We start from the raw sequence: 25693 nt of genomic DNA on the forward strand, positions 1-25693 counted from the left end.
ATTTTGTATCTCTAGGATGGGTTCCAGCTGTTTGGGATTTTTTTTTTTTCCCTGAGAAATCTTGGTTTCGGATAGCAACCAGACTAGCAAAGTTGAGAAGTTATTATCAGCTCCTGATAAACTTGCCTTTGTAAAATGAGACTTTCATTTTCTACCTATCATTGTTTCTGCTTTGATTATCCTCCTTCAAAATCAGTTTCAATCTTTTACTGTTTTAAGCATTAAATGAAATGCTGATAGCAGATTTATAAGAATCCATTGAGTAAAGTTAGAACTGAGGATGTTACTGAGTCCGTGTATTCTAGGAAACCCGTGGGATGATTTACAAAAGAATGTGCCCTAGCTTAAGCTTCTCATTCAGAAATTAAACCCCTATTGATACACAGAAACAGACTCCTATTCATATGTTCCATATGATTTGTAGCATCCTAATCCTTGCTATGAATCCTTTCCTTATTCTCAGTATTTTACTCTGAAACACATAATTTCACAACATGGCTTCTTCACATTTCTTACAGAAAACGTCAGCCCTTCGTTGATGAGAGTCCGAGTTGTCTCTTTTCACAAGAGCCACGGGTTTCATAAACCTGCTGAAGAACAATTTATGTTTAGTCATTTAAAAACTGTTCTCTGTGAATATATATTTCAAACTTACCATGAATCTACATGTTCACGCATCTTCCTAATTTTGTAAACCTTTTAGTTTCATCCACTTCTACCAGTACTTGTATTTCCTACCTTCAACAATTACAGTATTGTGTGTGAGGCGTATACAATGCTGCTGTTCTTAGACAATGTAGTATGCCAGTAGCCTGTGGAAAATAATGAGTAAAATTGAACTTCAGTAAGTAATTGGTAGGCTTAATGATCATGCAGCTTGTATGTGCTGCCTGGTTCACAAATTCAAAAGGACCTTTTCCCCTTTTTAGTGTAATTTCAGTGATTTGTGGTTGTAGTACTGTACGGCTGTTGCTGGATTACAAGGGACGTTTTGAAACCATAGCAAGTCTTTCTGCAGTTGGCTTCTGCATGAATTGCACTTCATAACTTTATTATGAACACTTGAAACGGTGTAGGTCCAAGAATCACCATCTGCTATATGAAGTTTGTAAAGTTGTTTACATAACATTGATGAGCGTATTAAAGTTGTAAAAAGAGGCCAAGAACATGTCACTAGAACTTGCATTCGTCTCCAGCTAATTACTGCAAATTAAAAATTAGGCAGCCTAGTCTAATCTGCTGTCAGGGCTTTGCAGCATCCAAAGCAGATTGTGAATCAGTATCAGGTGCAGTTTGAAAAAAGCCATGTTCCTGCCTGGAGAGAGGATGGAGCAATTTGATCCTCTGAAGAACATGGTTCAAATGCTCTGGATATTACTGTAAACTGAGCTTCTTTTTTACTATAATGCTGTCAGAACTGAAGGAATAATTCATGGTGCAAAACATTTGAGCACTGGTTTTCTTTATCTGCTGCTGAAGTGTGTATCATTAGCAGATCCAGTGCTCCGAAATGGATCTTTACGTACTGCACTCTTTCCTTATTTTGCTACATCTTGTTGCCTCAAGTGGAATTAAAGATATGTGGTACAGAGAATTCATGACATTTGTTCATTTATTTTTACTAATGTCTTACAGAGAGCTCATTTCAGAGCAAGACTAGGGCATAAAATGTCTCCTGAAGCATTCCATACAAGAAAACTGGCACCAAAAGGCAAGAGCAGGTCTCCTGATTAACATGGCTGGGTGTGTGCACAGCCCACATCTTCGTTCTCAGAATCCTTGAGTTATTGGTCACAGCTGACAAAATTTCTTATGAAATGTTGACTTTGGAAGAGGTGCCTGGCACGAGCAAGTAGAACACTAAATTCCTATTGGCTGTACACTTTATCAAGTTCACACATGGTGGCAGAAATGCTTTATGGCTATGCTATGTACCAGGTAACACTATGGGGTACTTTGTGTTCTCATGTTAGAATATCCCAAACTAACCTTTGCTCTTGGGTAACAAACATAAACCACCATCTTCTGTTTCTCCCTAAAGTTAACTGAGTTTGCAGTCATAAGTGGAGCTGTCTGCCACACTGTTATATTTGACTTTCTGTTTTCAGGGACAACAATGTACATTGAGCTTACTGTCACTGTGCTCTCAGTGCTGTCTAAATTTAAAATTAGGACAACTCAGATTTCATTCTGTGCGGATAAAGTGTTTGTGACTTCAGCATTAGAAGTGAAAAAATTTGAACAAGAAACAAGCAAATTCAAAGTTAAGACCTACCCGCTCTGCAGTCTTTTTTCTTGCTCTCATATAAGCATTTTTTCAAGACTTATTTTCAGCTGTAGATACCAAAGGGTGACCTCAGTAGAGCAGTGCCTTCAAAGTCCTTTGAGTCCCTTGTGCATCCTCTTTCAATATTTCTGTATTATTATGCTAGTGATAAGTACAGGCCTTCTGGAGGATACAGTTATGGAGGATCTTCGCTTTACTTTCCCCCTTTAACAACCACCTTAGGTCCTGCAGTTGTTTTAGGTATTGCATGTTTGCAAACATGTAAGTTAAATATTATTTTAACTTTTATGTTTCTTGAAATAGATTTACAGGGCATAAGAAATCATGAGAGATCGTCTATTTTCTCTTCAACCACGAGGAAGCACCACTCGCTGCATTCCTAGCAGATGTCTGACTGACATTCATTAGAAATTACAATAACGGAGAGCCTGTGTCATCCCTAGACAATCTATTCCTATTCTTAACCATTTTTGTCATTTTTAACTTTCTAATCTGAATGTTATAGTGCAACTTTATTCTATTACTTTTTCTTCTATCCACCACAAGCACTAAAGAGAGCAGATTTTTCCTTCATAGCAAACATAAGTAACAAAGACATATCACATCCTGCCCACTTCTTTCCTTCCCTCAACTCTTCTTGTCTCCTCTTCTAAATCTCAGCTATTTCAGCCATTCCCTATGCACAGTTATGATTGCTCTGTTCTGGATATCTTGAAACTAATCCACCCATTTCTTGAAATATGGTGTCTAAACCAGTATATTTTGGAGGATATAGCACAAGAATTAATTCATTGCTGTGTACATCCCAGTGCAGCTTTTGTTTTCTGGCTCCCCACAGTTCAGCACTTTCTAAAGGAACACCAATTGTCCTTACTGATTCTGATCTCCATTAATGATTTCCACCTATGTATGCAATCAATGCATAAAATCCTATGTTTTCCAAGCCTCTCTTTTCTGTCTGTAGTCCTTTTCTGCTTGATATTAGCTACACATGTAGAAGGCATTCTTTTTGCTCTGTCTTTTCTCTCACTGCTGAATTGATTGACTTGTAGACATTCAGGAGAGGTACTTATGGAGTACCACTTAGTACATCCTTCCAGTTGGTCAGGAGCTGCTGATAACTGCTCTCCCACTCCACATGTCTAACTAGTTTTGTGTTCAGTATGGATCCTTTCCGTTAGACTGTACAGGGTCAAAACATGACTCACGTCCATACTGCAACATATACTGCTTTTCTTCTCCAGTCATGGAATGTCACCCAGTGTTAAAAAAGTTTTATTTCATTTTTCGATAGTTTTATGTTGGTTGATACTCATACCTTAAAGATTGTCTTTCAGATGCTTATAAGGCACCTGGAATTTAAGTATGTTGATTTCTTCCAGGAAACATCCTCCTCTAAGAAAGGCAGTTGAATTGCAGTTTGTAATTTGTATTTTTCTGTCTGTATGCTATTTAGTTTTTAGCTTTTTTTTTTCTTTTTTTTTTTTTCTGCTAAGAATATCTTGTGTAAAGCATCCTGAAGCTGTCAGCTGCTGTCACACTGGTGGTTCATAACTGTTCTGCAATTGTCCTCTAAAATTAGATGAATGGCTGCAAGGTAGATGGAAGATAATGCTACATCTGAAGTAGTCAGCAAAAAGATGTGAACTCATCACAAGTATGCTTTTAATTACAGTGGTTATCCATGCTTATCTTGAATGTAAGGCAGAATACAATCTTTCTCTCAAAATAGCAAGAGCTTGAAGGGATTGGCCTTATCTTTTATAAAAGACCAACTCTGTGTGATTTTCCAGTCATGTTAATTCTGTGTGAGGCAGATCTCTGGTGGAGACATGAGTTCATTTCAGGTGACTTGCTATGTGTCTGTGGCACAGCAGGGACATGTCATACCAGCCAGTTCCAAGGCTCAGTGTAACCATTGCTCTTCTCAGTACGACCAAGTTGAAAAGCCCAGTTTGGAGAGTGAGGCTGATACTTCTACTAATGTTACTTGAAAGTCTCCAGGGATGGGGCACCAACCACATCACGGGGCAGCCTGTTCCAGTGTCTCACCACCCTCACTGTAAAAGACTTTTTCCTTATATCTAACCTCCATTTACTGAACTCAACCATAGCATCGTCACTACAGCCCACACAGCCTCTAATCCTGATGTCACCAGCCAGTTAGTTTGCATTGGTGAGCAGCAGGTCCAGTATTGCATCTGCCATGGTGGGGCCATCTATTATTTGACTCAGGAAGTTGCCCTCAGTGCATTCCAGGAGCCGCCTGGATTCCCCACAACTCTCCATGCTACTTTTCCAGCAGATGTCTGGGTGGTTGAAGTCCCCCAGCAGGACAAGAGTTTGTGATCATGTCTCCTGTAGGTGGAGGTAGAAGGCGTCATTGACAGGCTCTGTTTGATTGGAGTGGCCTGTAGTAGACACGGATCACAATGCTCCCTTTGCTGCCTCAATCTCTAACTGTTACCTGTAGGCATTTGGCTTGCTTATGACTATTCTTTAGGGACAGCTCTTCACATTCTATTCCTTTACTGATGTAGGTAGCAACATCCCATCCCCTCCAGTTGTGGGAGTCATCCCACCGGGTTTCAGTGATGGCACCTATATCATGGTTTTCTGGTAGCACAGTAGCTTCCAGCTCCTCCTGTTTGTGTAACGAGTGGCCCAAAACTCAATATAGTACTCAAGGTATGGCTTCATCAGATCGATCTGAGTACAGGGGGATGATCACCTCCCTGCTCTTGCTAGCTGCACTATTTCTGATATATACATATGAGACTTAAAGTTTCTGATTTCCTTACTTCTATTCAATCTTTGTGTTCACGCTTTTCGCCTGGGAGAGACTGAAAGTATCACTGAGAGAAAACAAGAAGAAGGCTGATAGTTTTCTGAAACCCAGCCAACCCAAGAACTGGGACACCAAGACAAAGTCCAAACATGCTGGCAGTCTCAGCATGATGAACCTGGCAGCATGTGGGTACTGGCTCTGCACGGCAGCTGTAAGCACCACGTAGATATTTGCAGAGCAAATTGTGACATATTTTATTGGAGACATGAACAATGATAGCAGCAGTTAAATTCCTGGCAATAATATCTGGAAAGTTATTTTCATAACTGCCATAATTGTTCACTAAGTTAAATTACTGAAGCACAGAAAGTGTTTCATGACACATAATTTAAAAACATCTTTTCTTCACAATTTTGGGGATTTTTTTTCCTGGTGATTTCACACATTTGTGGTATTGAGTTCATTATCTGGTTTTGTCATAAAAAAAACAAAAACTGGAAACATTAGAATGTTCAGAGGCTGCGTTCCTGTGATTAAGAGTAAGGAAGGACCAGAAGTTCATTGCAGATCCCCACCCATAAGTGGGGACAAGATTTATGAGTAGTTTCTTCAGCTTTTGTTGGTGGTGTAACTTTCTATTTCCAATACTGCACCTTCATTAAAAATACAGGCTCTCTTAACAGCACTGCTGTAATTTAAAGTAAAACTATGTTAGAATAAAGTTTAGCCCCTTGTTTTTCTACATTAGATGCCAGTTAGGGAGCTACTAAGGCGTGAGTTTCTGAGGAAGCACTGAAATGTGCCTCTCAGAGCAATGTTTTCTGAAACTGTGCACAAATACTTTGTTCACCCTGTGGTTCTTCAGACAGTTCTGAGAATGCAATATGTTTTCAAGAGTTCTAGTGTTACTTAGGAACCTTCGAGATGTGTCTACACAGCATAAGATAAAACCAGAGATCTGTAGACTTCAGAGTTTCCTCCAGTAAGCTGCATAGTGCAGTCATCACAAAGAAATATTATATTGTCAGAAGTACAAGTTCAAGTCTCAAGAAATTTTGCAGAGTGGTCCTTTAGCTTGGTTGTACCAAGTTGAGAATCGGCAGCTTTTCCCAAATAACTAGTAACAGGATGAGAGGTAATGACCTTACACTGTGTGAGGCAAGATTCAGGTTGGATAGAAAGAAAATTTCTTCTCAGAAAGAGAGGTGAGCTATTGGCACAGGCTGTCCAGGGAGGTGGAGGAGTCATTGTCCCTGGAGGTGTCCAAGAAACGTGGAGTTGTGGCCCTGAGGGGCATGGTCTAGAGCAGACGCAGGAATGGGTTGATGGTTGGACCAGATTATTGTATTGATCTTTCCAACCACGACGATTGTATGATTCTGTGAAATGGATGCTGTCCTAGAGCAAGTGTGATTGTAACAATCTTGGTGATTCCTGCAGCGTCCAGCATTATGGTTTTTTTTTAACAGTCAAAAAATGAATCTCACTTCTTCTTTCTCACTTCAAGTCAATGTATTACAATAACAACTACAAAACAATATGAAAGGAGCATATCATGCACCTAATTTGGCTATGGCCTTGACATACTCAAAATGATTGCTAACTTCTTCAAAATCTTTTTATAGCTTTTCATTTAATTAGAAGTTTATTCTGTTTAAATAATCCCATCTAATTACATGTCAGAGATATGGCTAATATGATACAAAAATCAAAATGGACAGTCTCCTCCTAATCACATTTTCCTCAAAGCAAACAGCCTAACACTGCCCTCACAATCCAATTATAGGATCATTTGGGCAAAGCAAATGGTGCATCCGTTTTTCTTGAATGCTTGGGTTTGCCAGTTAATCTCTGTGGGAGAGTTGTAGCCAACTGGAGTTTTGAATCACCTGTAAATAGCAGGAAGCTTGTTCACAGAACACAGCTCCAAGAAGCTTAGCTGTTGGTTTTGTTTGTGTCTGGTATTTTTTTCCCCTGGTTTCAGAGAGCCAGTAGAGAAAACCAGTGGGGAATTTGGCAGTAGATAAATTTAGCAAAGGGCACAGCACAACAGAATTGCTGCATATGCTGCTATGATTTAATGGCCTAACGGCCTCGTTGCTCTAACAGGAACCACACAGCACCAGCACAGCCTCAGAGGTGGATGTGGGCAGGGGTGTGTGTCAAGGTGCAGTTTTCCCTATCTGGGGCTTTGAGGCAGGGTTTGCAGAAGGGAGTATTGCTTCCTGCATCAGCCAGCTGCTTTGGGAAGGGTTTGCTTCCCCGTGCTCCCTTACTGAATGGCACAGAAGGGCTGCCTCCAGACACAATATATAACAAATATATTTTTTTTTGTAATCCAAGAGAAACTGTGTTTCCTTAAAAATGCACATTTCAGGGGCATTCATCTGTCACAGAAATGAGAATGTTGTAAGTAGCAGGGTAATTAACAGCACCAGAAATCAGATTTCATATTTGGCAGTAACACACACAGCTCAATTAACGTGAAGCACTGATTGATAACAGCTTTGGTTTACAACTTGGGATCCAGTATTGTGCTTTAACTTTAGTATAAGCAGCTTTCTTTTCAACTGCATCAAACTCACTCCAGATTACAGATGTTTTCTAAATAAAAAGTAATTCCCTGGATTTACATGGAAGCTTAACAGGATGGGAGCTCACTGTTGGCTATACTGCATGCTGTCTCCATTTTCTCAAGTATCACAAATGATGCATTCAGTACAGATCTACTAAAAGCTGTGTGCTCTGCTCTGCTGCCTTTGCCCTTCTCCTTGGATCAGTCACTGCTTTCTCTCTCTTTCTTTGTTCACATATCTTTAGGTATTGTTTTACACTCATTGCATGCAGAAGTCATCTTTTCAAAAGATGATCTGATACTGAAAATGTCATGGATACATTCGTTTTGCTTTTTATTTAAGTGCACAAATTTAAAATATAAATTTGATTATGAAACACAAGCAGTGAGACTTCTCTTTGCATTTATGTCCCAGCTGTGTGGCACATTCAGTGGTTTGGAATATAATTTTTACAAGAGTTTCAGCCACAACTTTTCCAACTTCACCTACTTTTTAGAGGGAAAAGCCAGTTTTAAATCATTCTTTTCCCCTTAAAGTGGCTGTGCTGCATGATCCTGATCAGTAGAGGAGACGATTGTAGTTCAGATGTTCTCTTTGCCTGCACCATTGGGAAGAGGAGGGGAAGAGAAGGGTTTCCATCAGTTTCCATTTCTTTTTTTTGAGCAGTGCCTTTTAAGAGGTGGTGTACTCAGGGTGCTTGGGCAGACAGAGAGCCTCCAAGACAATAGGAAGGGCAACTTCCTCTTCTAGTCAGCTAGTGATAGGATGAGAGAGCCTGGCCTTAAGTTGCACCAGGGAAGGTTCAGGTTGGATATTAGGAAAAGCTTGTGCTCTGAAAGAGTGGTAATGCACTGACACAGGCTGCCCTGGAAGGTGGTGGAGTCACCATGCCTGGAGGTGTTCAAGAGCTATGGAGATGTGTCGCTGAGTGGTCACAGACATAGGTGAATGGATGGACTAGATGATCTATGGGTCTTTCCAATCTTAATGATTCTGTGATTCTAAATTAATTGAAATGGCCATAATTGCAAAAAGCAAGAAAATTTCCTTGAATAGTCCGTGTGAAAGCAGCCTTACCATCTATTAGGCAGACATGCATTTTAGAACTAGATGAGCTTTAAGGTCCCATCAGTCCCAAACCATTCGTTGATTTTGATCTCCATGTGTAGTAGTAGATCTGGAAAGAAAGCTCCTTAGTGTTTAGGTGCTGCTTAACTGTGAGGAAATCACATCTAAATGCCTCTCTGTTCCAAGTTGGGTACTGCAATTTCACATTTGATGTACTTTATTTTTGTTAGGAAAACAAATAAGCAGAGTATTCTTTTTTAAGCTGGTGTGAAAGTCATGAGTAGCTTTGATCTCAGAAGAGTCACCCTGTAACGAGTGGTGTCCCCCAAGGGTCAGTTTTGGGGCCCATCTTGTTTAATATCTTTATTGATGACCTAGATGAGGGAATTGAGTGTACCCTCAGTAAGTTTGCAGATGACACAAAGCTGGGAGGATGTGTCAAACTGCCTGAGGGTAGGGAGGCCCTTCAGAGGGATTTGGATAGGCTGAACAGCTGGGCTGAGCAAAATGGGATGAGGTTCAATAAGACCAAGTGCCGGGTCCTGCACTTTGGCCACAATAACCCCATGCAATGCTATAGGCTTGGGGCAGAATGGCTTGAAGAATGTAGAGAGGAAAAGGACCTGGGGGTGTTGGTTGATGCTCGGCTCAACATGAGCCGGCAGTGTGCCCAGGTGGCCAAGAAGGCCAACGGCATCCTGGCCTGTATTAGAAATAGTGTAGCCAGCAGGAGCAGGGAGGTGATCATCCCCCTGTACTCAGCTCTGGTACGGCCGCACCTCGAGTACTGTGTTCAGTTTTGGGCCCCTCACTACAAGAAGGACATTGAGGCCCTGGAGCGTGTTCAGAGAAGGGCAACAAAACTGGTGAGGGGCCTGGAGCACAAGTCTTATGAGGAGCGGCTGAGGGAGCTGGGATTGTTTAGTCTGGAGAAGAGGAGGCTCAGAGGAGACCTTATTGCACTCTACCACTTCCTGAAGGGGGGTTGTGGTGAGGAGGGGGTAGGCCTCTTCTCCCTGATAAGTAATGACAGGACGAGAGGGAATGGCCACAAGTTGCGCCAGGGAAGATTTAGATTAGACCTCAGGAAGCATTTCTTTTCTGAAAGAGTGGTCAGGCACTGGAATGGCCTGCCTAGGGAGGTGGTTGAGGCACCATCCCTAGCGCTGTTCAAGAAGCGTTTAGATGAGGTGCTAAAGGACTTAATTTAGTAGTTGGGTAGAGATAGTGATAGGAGGATGGTTGGACTAGATGATCTTATAGGTCCTTTCCAACCTTATGAACTTATGAACTTATGAACTTATGAGTCATGTATAACCAAATCTTCTAGGATTTTAGCTTCTTCCAGATTTATCTAAATGAGGACAAAAATGCCTTTTTACATAAAATGCCATGTTACAAACAATGAACAGCTCAGTGGATTTGGATGTTATTATTATCACAATAATCACATTCTTCTCTGGTCCCTGAGAAGAATATTGTTCAGATACTTGGTAAGTTCATTACAGCTAGGTAATGACAAGTCAAAATAGTTACATGTCCAATCATAACTTTTTGAAATCTTTTTTTCCACTTAAAAATGTGTATTCTTCCATTAGGAAAAATATTAGTAGTATATATTTCAGAAAGATGTCTGATTTTAGTTTCCTCTTCCTATCAGAATTGACTACATGAGTTTTTTTGTTAGCTTGAGTGCTAAATGTTTCATTTTAAAAGTATCTTCTTTATAAACATTTCTCTTTGTGAGGAAGATCTTACTGGTTAGGAATTATTCTTGGACGTCAGAGCTTTTTGGAAAATTTCTGTTTCCAGAAGATGATTTTATTTTACAGTCCCCATTTACAAATTAGTCTTAAAACAATTTAGTTCAACTGAGCTTCAACTAACTCTTCTGTTTCTGCAACTCAAAATGACTGTGTGTGTCCTTGAGCCTTCACTGGCTTTACTATCCTGTTTTTCAGTGACACTTAATCTGTATCCTCAGTCCAGTAGTCATAACACACTTGATTAGCAAAGTAGAAAGTGTAAGACCCTGAGGAGATATGAAAAAGGTACTGCCTATTTTTTTTTTCTTTTTTTTTTTTTTTAATAAAAAACGATCTCTTTGAGAGTAATGTTTAGAGGATAAATGAGGACAAACTATAAATAAGGTTTTGACTTAGAGAAAGACACATATGATTTGATTTTCTGGTAGTCCTGAGTGGAGTCATGAGTTGGAGGACTTGATGATCACTGGGGTCCCTTCCAATTCAGGATATTCTGTGATTTTAAAACAGTGGAGGAAAAGAGGAGACAGAAGAGGAAAAAGAATTGTCTGCAGAAGACAACTCAGAAAAATGACAGTCATTGCTGCTGACTTAACTCTGGGGAGAAGATGAGAAGTAAAGGTAAACAAAAGTAGGAAGATGAGGTAACCTCCATGGATGTATTAATTCAGACAATAGTTTATCCTGTAAAGTTCAGTGCAGCTCACAAACGAGGGTAGCTAGCTCTGAATTCCTAATAGCAAGGGGTTTAATGGCAGTGGATGCAGCTGTTGTGTTCAGATGCAGTCCTGTTTCATCACAATGACCCTCCCTTCTCCATACAGCGAGACACCTTAATGTGGTAATGTGGTCCCCCGGCTGGTCCCAGCAGGCAGGATGTGCTGCAGTAATGTACAAACACATGTCCTGCGCTCGCAGGGCTTCCTTCCCACATGGCCATAATGAGCGCTCTATATAGGGGTTTCTAATTTACTCTTACCCTGAAGGATAACATAAGCAATATGGGAAAGTCGTTAAACATGGCATGTGGTGTTGCTGTGAGCTACTTTCTCCTTACGAGTTCTGTGGTTGAACAGGGACTTGTTTCCTCAGAAGGCTTCTTGTGCTGAGTACATCAATTGGTCACACGGAAAATCATTAGAAGGCTTAGGACAAGGCGCCCTGATAAAAAAAAACAACCCCAAAACATAATTGCTGGCACTCAGCCTCGTGGCTCAGTGTGGGAACTTCTTCCCACATGACAGAGGGAGAGTGGTGTGATCCCATGTACAGCACCTCTTTACATACCCAAATGTAAATAATTACAGTTAGTTCATGTCTCACTGGAAACACAGAGGCTATCACACCTTGGCTCTCTTCCACTTTTGCTGTTTATGAAAAAAGAAATGTGTGTATGGCCATAAGTTAAGTTTACATTATAATTAAACATGATTAAAATCTTTTTGCTTTTGTCTTAAAACTGTCCCAGCAGGGGAATGTGGAGAACCCAGATTTATTGCTACATCTCCTCAATTCCTCTGCTGCTCTGGCTCCAGCCAAAGCTGAGCTGCGAGCAGTGAGCGATCCTGCTCCGTTATGGGCTGTGCGGTGCCGGACGGCGACAGCTGGCAGCAATGGGCTCTGCTGGCTTTGGACCAGGGGCAAATTCCCCTCTGATGGGAAAATTCTCTGCTGGGTGGCTGCAGGCAGATTGTGCGCCTTTAAAAGAGTGCTTACAGAGCAAAACGTGTTGCTTCCTTCCTGCAGTGTGAGATGGCTAAATTAAAACAAAAAGAAGGGAGGCTTAGGTTAGATGTTAGGAGGAAATTCTTTAGTCAGAGGGCAGGGAGGTGCTGGCACAGGGTGCCCAGAGAAGCTGTGGGTGTCCCATCCCTGGAGGTGCTCAAGGCCAGGTTGGATGGGCGCTGGGCAGCGTGAGCCCAAACCCCAGCCCACAGCAAGGATTTGGAGTGGAAGGGCTTGAAGATCCCCTCCAACTCAAACCAGTCTATGTGTCTCTCCCAAATCTTCCAGGTTGAAAAATACTATTAAAAAAACCTATACATTGTGCTGAGATTTCTTCCATCTCAGGGGAATCTGAAGTGCTGGGTACATGCACTGTTTTTTACTGTGCTCATTTGCAGCTTGAATGGCTGACAGAGGTCAGCAGCAGAGTAGGGACTTTTTCACCCCTTGAGCAATGAAGCATGGAGTAAAAGTTATTATTACCAATTAGTAGTGGCCTGTATGAAGCAAATCATTAGTCTTAGTTCAGTTATTAGCAGCCAGGTGTTCATGAGAAGTACCATGTGCCGCTGCCATTGTACGTTAGCACTGTTGGCAGCCTCGATTGAGGCCAGTTCTGGATGTGGGACATCTCCCTGCTGCCTCTGTGTGTTTTTTACCCCCACCCAAAGATCATATTAGCAGTCTGTATGGAGCTTTCTTTTGTTGCTGCCAGTTTTGTGTGTAAATTACTTTGGGAATAAGTAAGGGAATTGCAGACTCTAGAGCAATGGCCTGATAGTACTTGAAGACAGCTTATAAACAGGAGGGAGGGTGAGTGACTTTTTACACAGATAGCGATAGGACAAGGGGGAACTGCTTTAAATTCAAGAAGGGAAATTCAGATTAGAAGTTAGGAGGAAATTCTTTACTCAGAGGGCAGTGAGGCCCTGGCACCGGCTGTCCAGAGAGCCAGGGGTGCCCCATCCCTGGAGGAGCTCAAGGCCAGGTTGGATGCCCCCTGAGCAGCCTGAGCTGGTGGTTATCTATGATAATGATGGAGAAATAACTATATAGAATTACTAATAAAAGAACAAAAGGAATAACTGTCAAATCTCAATGCAGCAGACATTTTTTTTGCATAGGATTTACTGGATGTGTAGTGAGAATGTGTTCATGTTTCATCCTTTTTCATGTTTCTTGGGGTAATGAAGAGCGAGCTGGAATGTGACTTTCCCTTTCAGCAATTCTGATGTCTTGTGATTTTCACTAGAGGCAAGGTGGGGTACGCTGGGCACTTTCCCTGCTGGTGTAGGGCTGGGGCTAGCAGCAGCTGGGAGGGACATCTGGTGGCCGATCCAGGAATGGAATCTCAGCATCAGCAGCTGGAATGCGATTGCACTGTAGTGATTAAAGCAAAAGCATCCCTGTACTTTCAGTGTGATTACTTTTCTGTTTCACCATTCCTCTAGAAACACCTAAGTGTGTTAACATTTTGGTTTGTGCTTGGTTCTAATTTACTTGAAAATAGAAACTAAGGCCTTGATCTTGAGCTGGCGCACACAGTATGTCCAGTACCCATAACAACTCGACAGAGCCTTAACTTACAGCTGTCTGTAGGTGTTAAAGCAAACTCATGATACTGCACAGTGGTTCTGTGGGCAGAGTGAGTATACCCACCCCCTGTGTTTCTGGGCTCCCTTCTGACAACAGTTCTATGACTCTGATTCCTATGTTTCAGTCCATTGGTCCCCAGGTGTGTTGATCCATCTTTATATTATAGTGCTGTGAGAATTTCCTGCTTACTTGCACTTAAAATGTCCTCTTTGTACCTTTGCTGTATTGAGTAAAGGTACAGTGGACAATTTTTTGCGAGGTTACCTTGAACCCCTGTAGATCCTATATACATCATCAGCATTTTAGGTGCAGGAATTTTAAAAGAGAAACTGTTGAGGATGAACTTTCTGGCATTGTACAGGAGTGTCTCAAAGCTTTCTATGACATCTGCCTTCTGCTCAGAGTTTCTGGTGAAAATGGAAAGCAAGAGAGGGACACCCCAGTAATAACTGAAGTGATCTCTGCCTGCATAGTACAACCAGGGAGACGGAGCCTATGCTGTGGCCAGTACCATCCATAATGCTGACTTGCAATCTGGCCATCACCTCTTTACATCCTTCCTGCTGCTCTCGCACCCAGCTCCCAGCAGCAGGCACTGGCCGTGTGTGCTGCCTTCTGGGAGCCCATATCATGTGCTCTTGGGGGCAAGCACAGGCATACCAGGGACAGCGTGGTCTCTGTGGGCAGAAGGAGGAGGACTGTGTTTATTCACTTTTGTTTATGAAGATCTTGCAACGTCCTAATGGTCTTTTCTTACAGTAGTGTGCTCTTGAAGTGATGATGTTGATAAGTAACTTTTATTTTGTAAAACTCATCTCGACTTTTCTTCATTGTCACACAAAATTGCCCATTGCTACCCCAGTGCTTCTGTCACTGTCCTTTGAAGGTTTCGCCACTCTTAGTGTCGATAAAACAGAGGAGCACTGACATTTATGTGCTTTACTCTTTGTTTCTGAGACATTCCAAGGCTGTGGTGACAGCTGTGAGATTGGGGGTAGCCACAGAGTTGTTACAGACCTGCTGTTTTCTGTTAATGAGAAGCTGGTGTTCATCCACAGCCCTTCTACATCGTACTCAACCTACAACACTTTGCTGCGAGCGGTCCTTTATAACAAAGATTGTTGTTTCTGTGTTTCAGGTGCAAAGATGGCTTGAAGGGATTTACATACTCTGCACTGAAGTAAGTAGGGGGAATAGTTCTTTGAGTATGTAGCTTGAAGAGGAGACTTTGAGGAATTGTGCACAGAAGAAGCTGCATTGTATGAAACAAATTCTCCTAAGAAAAAGCATGCTGTTGTAAAATTCTATGATTTGGGGGGAATATACAGCATATTTGAAAGCATAGAGAGGAATCTTTCCATAATTTGGATCAATGTAGAAAGGAAATGCAGATACATGCTTGTGCATGTTTTTGAAGGCATGTTATTCTTCTTTCTTTCTGAACCTGGGATTTGTGATTCACATTAATCTGGAAGCAAAGTGCTGCTGTGTTTTGACCTGGAATTTATTTTCTGTGTTGTTCTGTCACCAGCACTCAAATAAACCATGGACTTCTGGCATGTCCTGTGCCACTAAACCTGTTGTCTGCCTTGGTAATACTGGCTGTCCTAGAATTTACTTTACCACGGGACTCTTTGGTTGTACTCCCCCATTTGTGAAGTCATACAGAGTTCTCCAGCCTTTGTGCCTTGTGTCAGAAATAGAGATTTTTTTTATTGCCTTATATACTCTGCTATGTGGCTGCCACTAAGACAGCTCAGGTCAGTACCAGCTCACAGGTGAAGAGAAGAACTGAAGCCAAAGTGAAGGAAAGGAGAGCTAATGTTGGTATTGGAAAGTATTTTATAGAATTTGCAACCATAGTTTAGTAGTTAAATAAGTCAGCATCTCTGGAAGTGTTCAAGAAACATGTAGATGTGGCACAGAGGGGCATGGGTTAGGTGGGGGTGGGTTGATGGTTCAACTAGATGATCTTAGTGGTCTTTTCCAACCTTAATGATTCTGTGCTAATGAATTCTGAAGTCCAGAAATGTGGACATGAAACAATCCTGTGATGACCTTCAGGGCTGTCTGAAATTATCCACTTTCTGGGAGATTCTGTCACGAACCAAAAGTCAAAGATTTATACCTTCACCACCCTCAACAAAGTTACCAGGGGTTTACTAACTTGGATTACAGTTCGAAGTGTTGGGAAGCAGTGCATTTTGCCATTGTGACCTCCTTTGCCCTTGATACCCAGTAATTCTGTACCTGGGATGAATCATTTTTGTTGACAATATCAACTTCCGGGCAAAGAAGGAAAACTGAAGATGAAGCTGAGAAAAACAAAGCTGGTGCTCTCGGTGAGAGCAAAAACATTTGGAAGATTTTACAAATAGGGCATTTTATAAAAATATCTCAGTAATTCCCGGCCTTTCTGGAACTCAGTTTGCTGGAGATAACTGAGACATTTCATTTTTATTTTCTCACTTGATGTTTTTCTTTTCCGTGAGAGGTGGACTTCCCCAGTAATGTTTTTGTGCCTGGTTTTAAAAAATCCCTGACATCACTTTTGGCTGTTATCTGAAGTTTGTGTTGGTGGATTAATCTTTTCTGAGGAGATACAAGTGTGGCACCTGGTTTTGCAGACCTGTGGGCAACTTTAAGTTTGTCTTAAAGACTTCTAGAGACTTTTGCTATTAGGGACTTCGGAGCCTTTATATATCTTTGAGTTATTTTTGTAATTGTTTTTCTGTTGTTTTTGTTCATTTGTTTGTTTGTTTGTTTTCCTTTCAGATTCATTGTAGGGAAAGAAGAAATCCCCACTCATTCATTTTCACCTGAAGCAGCATTCTCAAAAACAGAGAGAAAAATAAAGCCTTGCGAAAAATTATCACAGCGAATGAACTTGCTGGCTCTAACGAAAAAGCTGATGGACAAAGTGTGAGTCAAAAGAAAGCAAGAGAGTAACAAAACAAAACAAATCATTCCTACTTCGCTCCTTTTAATGTTTTGTTACACTGATTTTGACAATGTTTTATGACACTTTGGCTTCGCATTTAAGCGTTTTGCAATTCTTTTCTTACCGTATAATCAACAGTAACAAATCGTGAACCCCAAGAAGAACAAAGTTTCAGACCCATTTATATTTTGAATTTGTAGCACTTCCATGTCAGGAAATTTGTAAGCAAAAGTGAATCTAAAACTGTTTTACATGAGGTAAGACATGGACAGGTAAATTAGCTAAGATAAGTAAGTTTCCTTCCTGTCTACAGAATGTCATTTACTGACCTTGAGTATAAGCTTAAAGAAGTGATCTGGGATGGCTTTTCAAGCTTTTATAAGGACAATGAAATAACAAATTGACAGGACATAAAATCATATCACACCTGTGATTTCAGTTCCACTGACTTCTTCAGGAGCAGTTCTATGACCAGACCTCCACCTGCTGATGTGTAGGAAGGAAACAAATCTGCAAAGGGCAGTGTGTAGAGGCTTGTCTTATTGACTCAGCTAATAAGCAGACACGAACTGGCCAGTATTACAGGGAGACTTCCTATGATTTTTTTTTTGTCTTTGAATTGAAAAATATGAAGGAATATATGATGGAAATCAGCAGTGGCTTTTTAGACAAGATTGTATTAGTTAAAAAAACCCAAACAAAACCACACAAAAAAACCTACAAAGAGAAGCAGCAGTGAGCTGTGTGCAGATTCCTCTAGCTGAGCTGTTTATATCTGTTCTGTCTTAAATACTCTTCATTCGGTTTGTTGGTTCATAGCTCTTCTACTGTTCACTAAGTACTAGGATCAAGGGACTGTGTGTGGAGAGGAGGTTTTTTTTATTTAGGGTTTTGAATCTTCCTAGTCAGACATCCAGAAAACTTGCAGTTTTCAGCCCTAATGCTCTCACAGCTTTCTCTTCCATATGGTTCTTTTCAGTATAATTGAGTCTAACTGCCCGTAACCTGATCACATTCTCATTACAGTTTTTGCTACATAAACTGACCTCACAGATGATTTATGGCCATTAGACTTTATAGTACGTGATTCTAAACTTCCAAGATATTTGGCACAGTATATAAATTGTGTAATTTATTTTGTATTAAAACTTAAATACTTCGCTACATCAAAATGTAACACTCAAACATGGTATGACATTACTTCTTTATGATTCTACATTATGCAGGGCTAACAACTGCACAGTCTGGGAATCCCACCATCCCAAGCCAGTCTTTCTTATATGCTGAAGGTCAGTTTTGCAGTTCAAAGTCAGAGCCACAAAACATACCTACACAGTAGGAGAGTTAGCCCAGAAGTGAAATGTAATTGGAAGATGTCTCATGGGATAACTGTGCGTTGCCTGCATTGCTTTCCAGTGAACCTTACAGTGCTATGAAAGATAGGACAAGGTGAAATGGGAGGCACTGGCACAGGTTGCCCACAGATAATGGAAGCCCTGTGCCTGGAGCCCTTCAAGATCAGGCTGGACGGGGTTTTGAGCACCTGATGGAGCTGTAGGTGTCCCATCGCATTGCAGAGGAGTTGGACTAGGTGGCTTTTAAAGATCCCTTCCTGCTCAGATGACTCTATGTAAGGCCACCGATAATTGGTCAAATATACAGGCAGACTGGACAGGGGGATACCCCTGCAGTTCTGTCCCATAGCTGTTCCCTGTTGCCCACAGCAGAAAATGCATTGCTTAATTCTGTAGTATAGGTGTAGCATGGCAAGAAAAGTGGTTGGATCGAAATAAATGTGCAGACACTTTTGCTGTACAACTGAAGTATTGTTTCTTTTTATTGCCCTTTTATGGCATCATAAAAGCTCACAGTGCCCTTCGATGGTGGGAAAATAGCACTTTATGTATTTTTAGGCAAGAAAAATTTATGAAGTCTCCTGTCGATTAGACTGAAAACAGCTACAGGTTAATATGTGTTTCATTGTGCTTTTTGCAGGTGCAAACATGGCCCAAGGCATAGATGCTGTAAACACTATGAAGATAATTGCATCTCATATTGTATTAAAGTAAGTGCAGAAGAAGTTAGATTGACAAACTCTGGCAAAGCTGGGGTAAAATTTTTTGGTTGGAAAACGCGTATACTTCGGAAATGAGAAAGGAGCCTGTTACTTGTTCTTTCTGTATTGAAAATGTGACTAGCCTGAAAACACGTTTTCTCAATTTTGGATGGGGCAGAGGTTAAAGTTTTCTCATCTCAGTTTAGCTGAAGTGAATGAATAACGTAAAACTTGTGGGAAAAGTGGACTGGTTGCAAGGAACTGAACTATGTGATGCACTTGGCGGGTGAGCCCACTTGTGACTCCACCCTAAATAAAGCACCTGGAATGTGCTGCTTCGGCAGCACCGTGCATACAGCTGTGGTGTCTGGCACACGAGGCTGGCTCTGGGCTCACAACCCCGTTCATTTATTTTAATGGCTTGGAGTAATGAGAGATTGCTCCCAGTTGCTGCACACAGGAAGAGCTGGCCATGCCCAGTGGCAGAATTCGTCCTCCTTTAGAGGAGTGCTGTGTAGGGAAGGCTGTGTTGGCTGGCGTTGGCTTGGCGCAGGTGGTACCACCTGCTGTGCCTTTTTTTAGGAGTTGGTAAGACTCCAGGAGATTTTGATCTCTTAATAATTCTACTCATTTTTATTTATGCAGATGCAGAAAATGATTTGAGTGTTTTCAGATGCTTCCGATGTGTTCGCTTATTTGTACCAAACTTGTTAGAATTTGCCTGTGTTGAATGCTGTGGCGTTTTATTTTCTCTACTGGCACACAAGGAAGTAGTAAATTTAGCAAAGCTTCAGTATAAAATGATCTTGCTCAGAGACTATGAAACAGCAGTAATCAGAAGGCAGGAAGAAAATGTATGAGACTGGAGTGGATACTTCCGTACATTTTTTTTGCTTAATAATATACCGTATAAGCCAGAAATTTATAATACTATTCCTATTAGTGGCACCCACAAACAGCCAGCATAAGTCAGCATCACACACACAGATGTCTGAGTAGTGCCCACCTTCCTAAGGTCTTTTGGTCCCTGCTTGTACGACAGTGGTATCTGTGAAGTGCTGCAGGTTTGACAGTTGGATGGGTTTGAGGAAATGTGCTGCTTCAAGTTTGATTTTTGTTCTCAGCTTCTCACCACTGTGTCAGTCCACATGTGATCTCATTCATGGGCCGTGCCTTTTCTTTAGGGTGTAATATCTTGGGGACACAGGCTTTCCTCTTGTTTTGTGCTTGTTCAGTGCCTTGCTCAGTGAGTTTGCTATTCAAAGGTGGCCACCATTGTCCCCCATCTAAGAGCTTGAATTGGTCAGCATCCTCTGTGCCTTCATTTACAGAATACTCTTTTTTTCCCAGAGACATCAGTGTCTGGCCCACAGTATGAATGTCCAACACTACAGTGATGTTTATGTTCAAAGCAAGGAGTACAATCAAGCAGAAGTGATGTTATGGGTTGGTCTGGTTGTATTTCCAGATGTCCGCTGATGTAACATCTCCTACTGTGCAACTGCTTGAAACGATGCCTTGCTAATTTCAGCATGCTTCACTTTTTACACAAAGTGCTGGTTTTCATTATATATGCATATTTATAGTAATTAGCTCTCAACTGCTGCTAGACCAGACTTTACTTCCTGAGGTTTTTTTTTATAATGTTACCAAATTCTTAAGCAGTTCAGTAATCCTTACGCATTCTGTGCTGCATGTTAATAGTATCCAAGTATACATCTGTAAGCACCCTCATAACCTTATTTTACTTCAGAAGTACAACTAGAACAAAAGTAGAGATTTCTACTAGAGTACTACTTATAGAATTGGTATCCTCTTCTCTGTGAAAAACTGTCTTAATCTACTGGAAAAGTGGTTTTGTTTGTGATTTCTTAAGTAAAAAGAGAGGTCATTTTAGAGCAAGAGATGGGCATGGCTGAACCATGACCTGCTGGTCAAACTGAAGAGCAAGAAGAAAATGCACAGGCAGTGGAAGCAGGGATGGGTAACCTGGGAGCACTATAGGGATGCTGCTAAGCTGTGTAAGGAATGAGTCAGGAGGACCCAACTGGAACTGAACTTGGCAAGGGGCACTAAGAAGGATGAGAAAGGCTTCTGTGGATACATCAACTGGAAAATTAATGTCCAGGAGGGCGTGCCCCTCTATAGTAAGCAGCACTTGGCAGGCTGGTAACAAAATACAGGGAGAAGGCTGAGGTTTTGTAAATACATTAAAAGAGTGTGGCAGGCTACCAGAAACAGCTGAACATTATTTTTCTTTTGTTACTTCTGTTGATCACAACGAGGAAACTTTAGCCTGGAGCAGTTAGTCTTGTTGCCTCTTCTTTTCTATCAGTGCTGCTAATGACCACAGGTGGCTCATGCAAGATATTTGATCATAGAATCATGGAATGGTTTGGAAGGGAAGGAACTCAAAACCAACCCATTTCCAACCCCCTGCCATGGGCTGGTTGCCCCCCACCAGCTCATGCTGCCCAGAGCCCCATCCAACCTGGCCTTGAGCACCTCCAGGGATAGGGCACCACAGCTCCTCTGGGCAGCTGTGCCAGCACTTCAGTCCCGTCCGAGTAAGTAATTTCTTCATAACATCTAACCTAAATAATTCCTCTTTTAAACTAGTCCACTTTGTGCTATTGGTATCAGCCCTTATGAAAAGTTGTTCTCCCTTCTGCTTATAAGCTCCTTTCAGGTGATGGAAGGCACAATGATTTTTCCTCAGAGCCTTCTCTTTTCCAGGCTGAACATGCTCATCTTCCTCAACCTTGCTTCATAGGAGAGGTGCTCCAGCCCTCTGATTGTCCTTGTGGCCCTGTTCTGGACCTGTTTGCTGAGTTGAGGGCCCCAGCAGATTCACTATACTGGAATACACTATCTAGCTGACCTTAGTCACAACTTTAAATTGCGGTGGAGAAATGGCTTGTAGTAGGATTTACTTCTCTCACTCAAGTTTATTATGATTTCCTGCAAATGCTATTTTCTACCACTATTGCATGAGGTCTTTGTAGGGAAAAGTAACAATATCATGCATTGATTTTATGATCTAAAATGTAATACTTCTTGTGACTCTGAAAAACAGTTTTAAAAAGTGCTATGATTTAATCAGTTAAATAAAGAGATTCTGTGTACTCCTTATGCTGCTGTTTTGTGCATCAAAACTAAGCCTTAATGCTGAAGCTCAGAACTTGTAAGTTCACTGCTCATAAAATGGCAAATATATTTGACTATTATCCAGCTGGCACTGAAACATCTCTTAACACAATGCTCTTCTCTCTGTCTGAATGGTCTTTCCTACAGCTGGGAAAAAATTCTCACCTGATTGTTGTATGTTCTCTTGTTAGGGCTTTGATCATAACTGGTATTGTAATGGCCTTTTTGTGCTGGAAGATGAGGGCTGTGTACTTTACACTAGAGTACTTCTTTGTTGATGGTGTGAATTTACGTTCATCTTAATTTTGACATTTGAATTACAGAAAATTCACAATGCACTTAAAGCTCTTCCTACTCTACATCCCTTTCAGCAGGCATTTTCATTATAGGATCACAACACACTGGGTTGGTAGCTGTTCAGTGAGTACAAATTACACACCTTCAAAGATAGCAAGGGAAGAAATTGAACATTTTCATGCATTGGATCCACTGGATGATAAAAAATACTTTCTTACACTTGATTCCGGTAAACAACTTCTTGAGTAGCAGCTCAGGGAGAGTAATGGTTTCAAGAAGTTTATTGCTGGGTGCTAAACCAGAATAAAGTTTTACGAGCTTGATGATGCATTAGAAAGTTCTGCAGGAGGCAAAGATGTTTTGAGTTTTTGAACTGGAAAGGTTGCTCAATCCAAGTTTCTTCTGGTTCCAACTGTCTCTGGGATTATCTCGAAGGTCCAAAAAATGGGCTGCAGAAGTTACGAGCATTGTGTGTTGCCTTATTTGCCAGTGATGAGTGCACAGCATTCTCATAGTTTTCAGATGAGGTATCTACCAACCAAACAACGATTAGATTTTATTCAGAATTCTCCTAGAAGTTCAGCCATAGGGTAAAAAAGATGATAGGAAGCTTTGGAGGAGATGGAGCTTTGGAGGTTACAAGAGGCTGGGGAAAAGGATATGAAGAGAAACGGTCAATGTAGTTTTGTGGTATAAAATAGCAGATCTATGTCTAAGGTGAAAGTGTAGGAAAAAAAAAATTGAGCCAACATTATTCTTTTGCAATAGCACTGCACTAAATCTCCTGTCCAGGTCTGCCCTTGATCTTACTGCAAACCTCCTGAGCCTCTGGTTTGATTGAGGGAAAGTACATGAGTGTGTGCCAAGCCATTGGGGTCAGTTTCTAATTCTCCCACTTTCTGAAATTTATTTTCTGTGGACTTTTTACTGCTTTAGTGCTTTCTCAGGACATTTGAGTGTAGAGGTGCTCTGTTTTCCCATCACATTACTTTCCTCTGTGTACCCATTTGTGGTTAAAAGCTGGTCAGTAACATGGAAGCGAAACCATCAGGATTATTTGAAGGGACCAAATTTTAGAGCAGAAGACAAATAGAGTTTGTCTTTTGAGGCCTTTGAGATATTTACAGAAGTTAAAACAGAGTAACTTGTTTATTACTTTGTTGTCTTTGTTGCTAGGGAATCAGGAAAACAAAATTGAAGATGGGAATGCATTTTACATAGCGTATGCAGAACAATTTTTAAACTCTCAGTGTTAAAAAATAAATACTTCTGTTGACGTTCTTGGTTTTTCTTCTTCTGAATTTGTGGTTTCTTCCTCTTTCCTCTAGGGCTTCATTAGGATGTTTAGCATTGGTTACCTGATCCAGTGCTGCCTTCGGATCCCATCCACCTTCCGACATCTGTTTACAAAGCCATCCCGGCTACTTTCACTCTTCTACAACAAGGAAAATTTCCAGCTTGGAGCTTTTCTGGGATCTTTTGTCAGTATATACAAAGTAAGCTTAAACCACACAGAGTGATGATTGCCATGTGTTTTATTTTCCTTCTCAGAATATCAGGAAGATATTCTTTTAACTGGCACTGACTTCTGCAGAACAGCGCTGATGACTCTGTGGTATTCTGATCAAGTTGTGGGCACCAAACTGGTCTTCCATTCATTCTGGTGGTGGCTTTTTTTTGTGTCATTTCTGAATAAACCAGATAGATTTGCAGCATGGTATCAATATCAGGAGACAGGAGATATTTCAGAGAAAGTGAATTCAGATTCCAGAGAGACTTTGTGTTATGGAAAAACACTGTGGTGCAGACACAAGCAGTGACTGCTGTAGCAGCATTGTTGCCAGAAAAGATTTTTTTTGGCTCAAATATCTGGAATCCTTACTTGACACTGAATAGCAGGAGCTTGCAGAACATATATCATGCACAACTGAGGAGGCACTTACCACTTGGAAGTCAGTCCTTCTGAGCCATTAGAAGATGACAGATTGTGAACTGATACACATTCATTCAGCATTGTTGAAGTTAATTGATTTATTGGTACTAACGCCAAGCAGAATGTGAACAAGCCAAGGGAGAGGATACTACAAAGCACAATACTGAACTGTTTTTTGCACCTTTATGTTCTTAATCATATGTGCAGTTTCTCAGCTGTCACTGTACTTGCTATCTAAAGTTAAGATAATTCTGCATTGTTCATGGTGAACGTTACTTACTGGAAATCAAATGAAAGCCAAGCCTTACTTGTAAGCAAAACAGAATCTCACTTGAATTGCAGTTGGATTGAGACATCTGAATTTTTAAGATTTAAAATTGCAATGGCAACGTGCAACAAGCCTATTCAGAGCTTATTTGAAAATCAGATTTTTACTCAGATTTTAAGAAATGTGCCCTGGGGAATAAGAGCATTTAAACTGAAGAAGCCATTCTATGTAGTGAATAGAATTTGATTTTCACTTATTTTAAAACCACCAACTACAAAGTATAGTTTGGTGCTGTGGGTATTCATTTCATGGGACTGACACACTCTGACCTTCATTTGTTATGCACTAAGTAGGTGCATTCTGTCGTTGTTTGTGTTCCATAATTAATATTGATTTGGGCTGTGTTACGTTTTCTTTGAGTTTCAGATATGCATGTAGAGTGTAGAGATCTTAATCACTCCGAAAGATTGGATCTTGATGAGTTTTGAACCTGAGGGCAGATTGAAATGCCTTTGTGGAGCTGCAGTAGCTGTACTATTAATAATTTGTGCTCCACTTACTGTTAATTATTGTCAGCAAACATGATTTTATAGAAAATTAGTCAGCTGTGGCAGCCTGGTTTCCCTTTTTAAATAAGATTACAAGTTTGATTACTGAAGTTGACTGTCATAATTCCATTTTGGGACAGTGTAGACATTTTCTTCAGATTATTTTTCATTTCAGTGTTTTTTCAAGACTGTAAAATAACACCTTGAATTCACGTGAGGGCCACCAAGATGATTTGAGGACTGGGTCTTCTGATGTACAAGGAAAGACTAGAAAAACTGGGTCTTAAGCTAGAGAAAAAAGTGGCTCATGGGACATCTTACTGCTATTTACACCTCATGAAGGGTACAGACTAAACAGAGACAGACTGTTCCTGGAGTTGTGCAGTAACAGGATGAAAGGAGATAGGCACAAGCTGAAAAACAGGAGATTCTGATGAGATATAAGGAAATTTTAATGGGTTGGCTGGTAAGGCTGTATGATCTCCATGTTTGGAGAATAGAATCAATAGAACTTAACTCAGAGCTTAATTGGATGATAAGTTTCTGAGCAACCTGCTTTAGTGAGATCTGGAGACTGGAACAGATGATCTCCAAAGGTCTCTTCCAAAATGATTTATTCTTTAGTTCCATGAAAAGCACATATTAGATGGGTTAAGAGGCTGATGTTCATCTCAACTTAGACATCAGCAGGCTAGCA

At 40.9% G+C, this 25693-nt stretch overlaps 1 protein-coding gene across 2 annotated transcripts in view; it reads left to right on the forward strand.

The window, feature by feature from the left end:
• Positions 1–25693, forward strand: part of TMEM135 (transmembrane protein 135) — a 342018-nt gene that overhangs the window by 131182 nt on the left and 185143 nt on the right. For both annotated transcript variants that reach the window (XR_010621832.1, XM_065729960.1), the window contains exons 7-10: positions 14945–14986; positions 16582–16728; positions 18743–18812; positions 23576–23743. Coding sequence is in view for 1 of the 2 variants with exons in the window: in XM_065729960.1 (XP_065586032.1) it covers positions 14945–14986; positions 16582–16728; positions 18743–18812; positions 23576–23743 (427 nt within the window). In the remaining variant the exon portion in view is untranslated. The remainder of the gene's footprint in view (positions 1–14944; positions 14987–16581; positions 16729–18742; positions 18813–23575; positions 23744–25693) is intronic.

The sequence above is a fragment of the Cyrtonyx montezumae genome, unplaced genomic scaffold (assembly GCF_038088225.1).
Source record: "Cyrtonyx montezumae isolate F1298 unplaced genomic scaffold, pur_monq_1.0 scaffold_12, whole genome shotgun sequence".
NCBI lineage: Eukaryota > Metazoa > Chordata > Aves > Galliformes > Odontophoridae > Cyrtonyx > Cyrtonyx montezumae.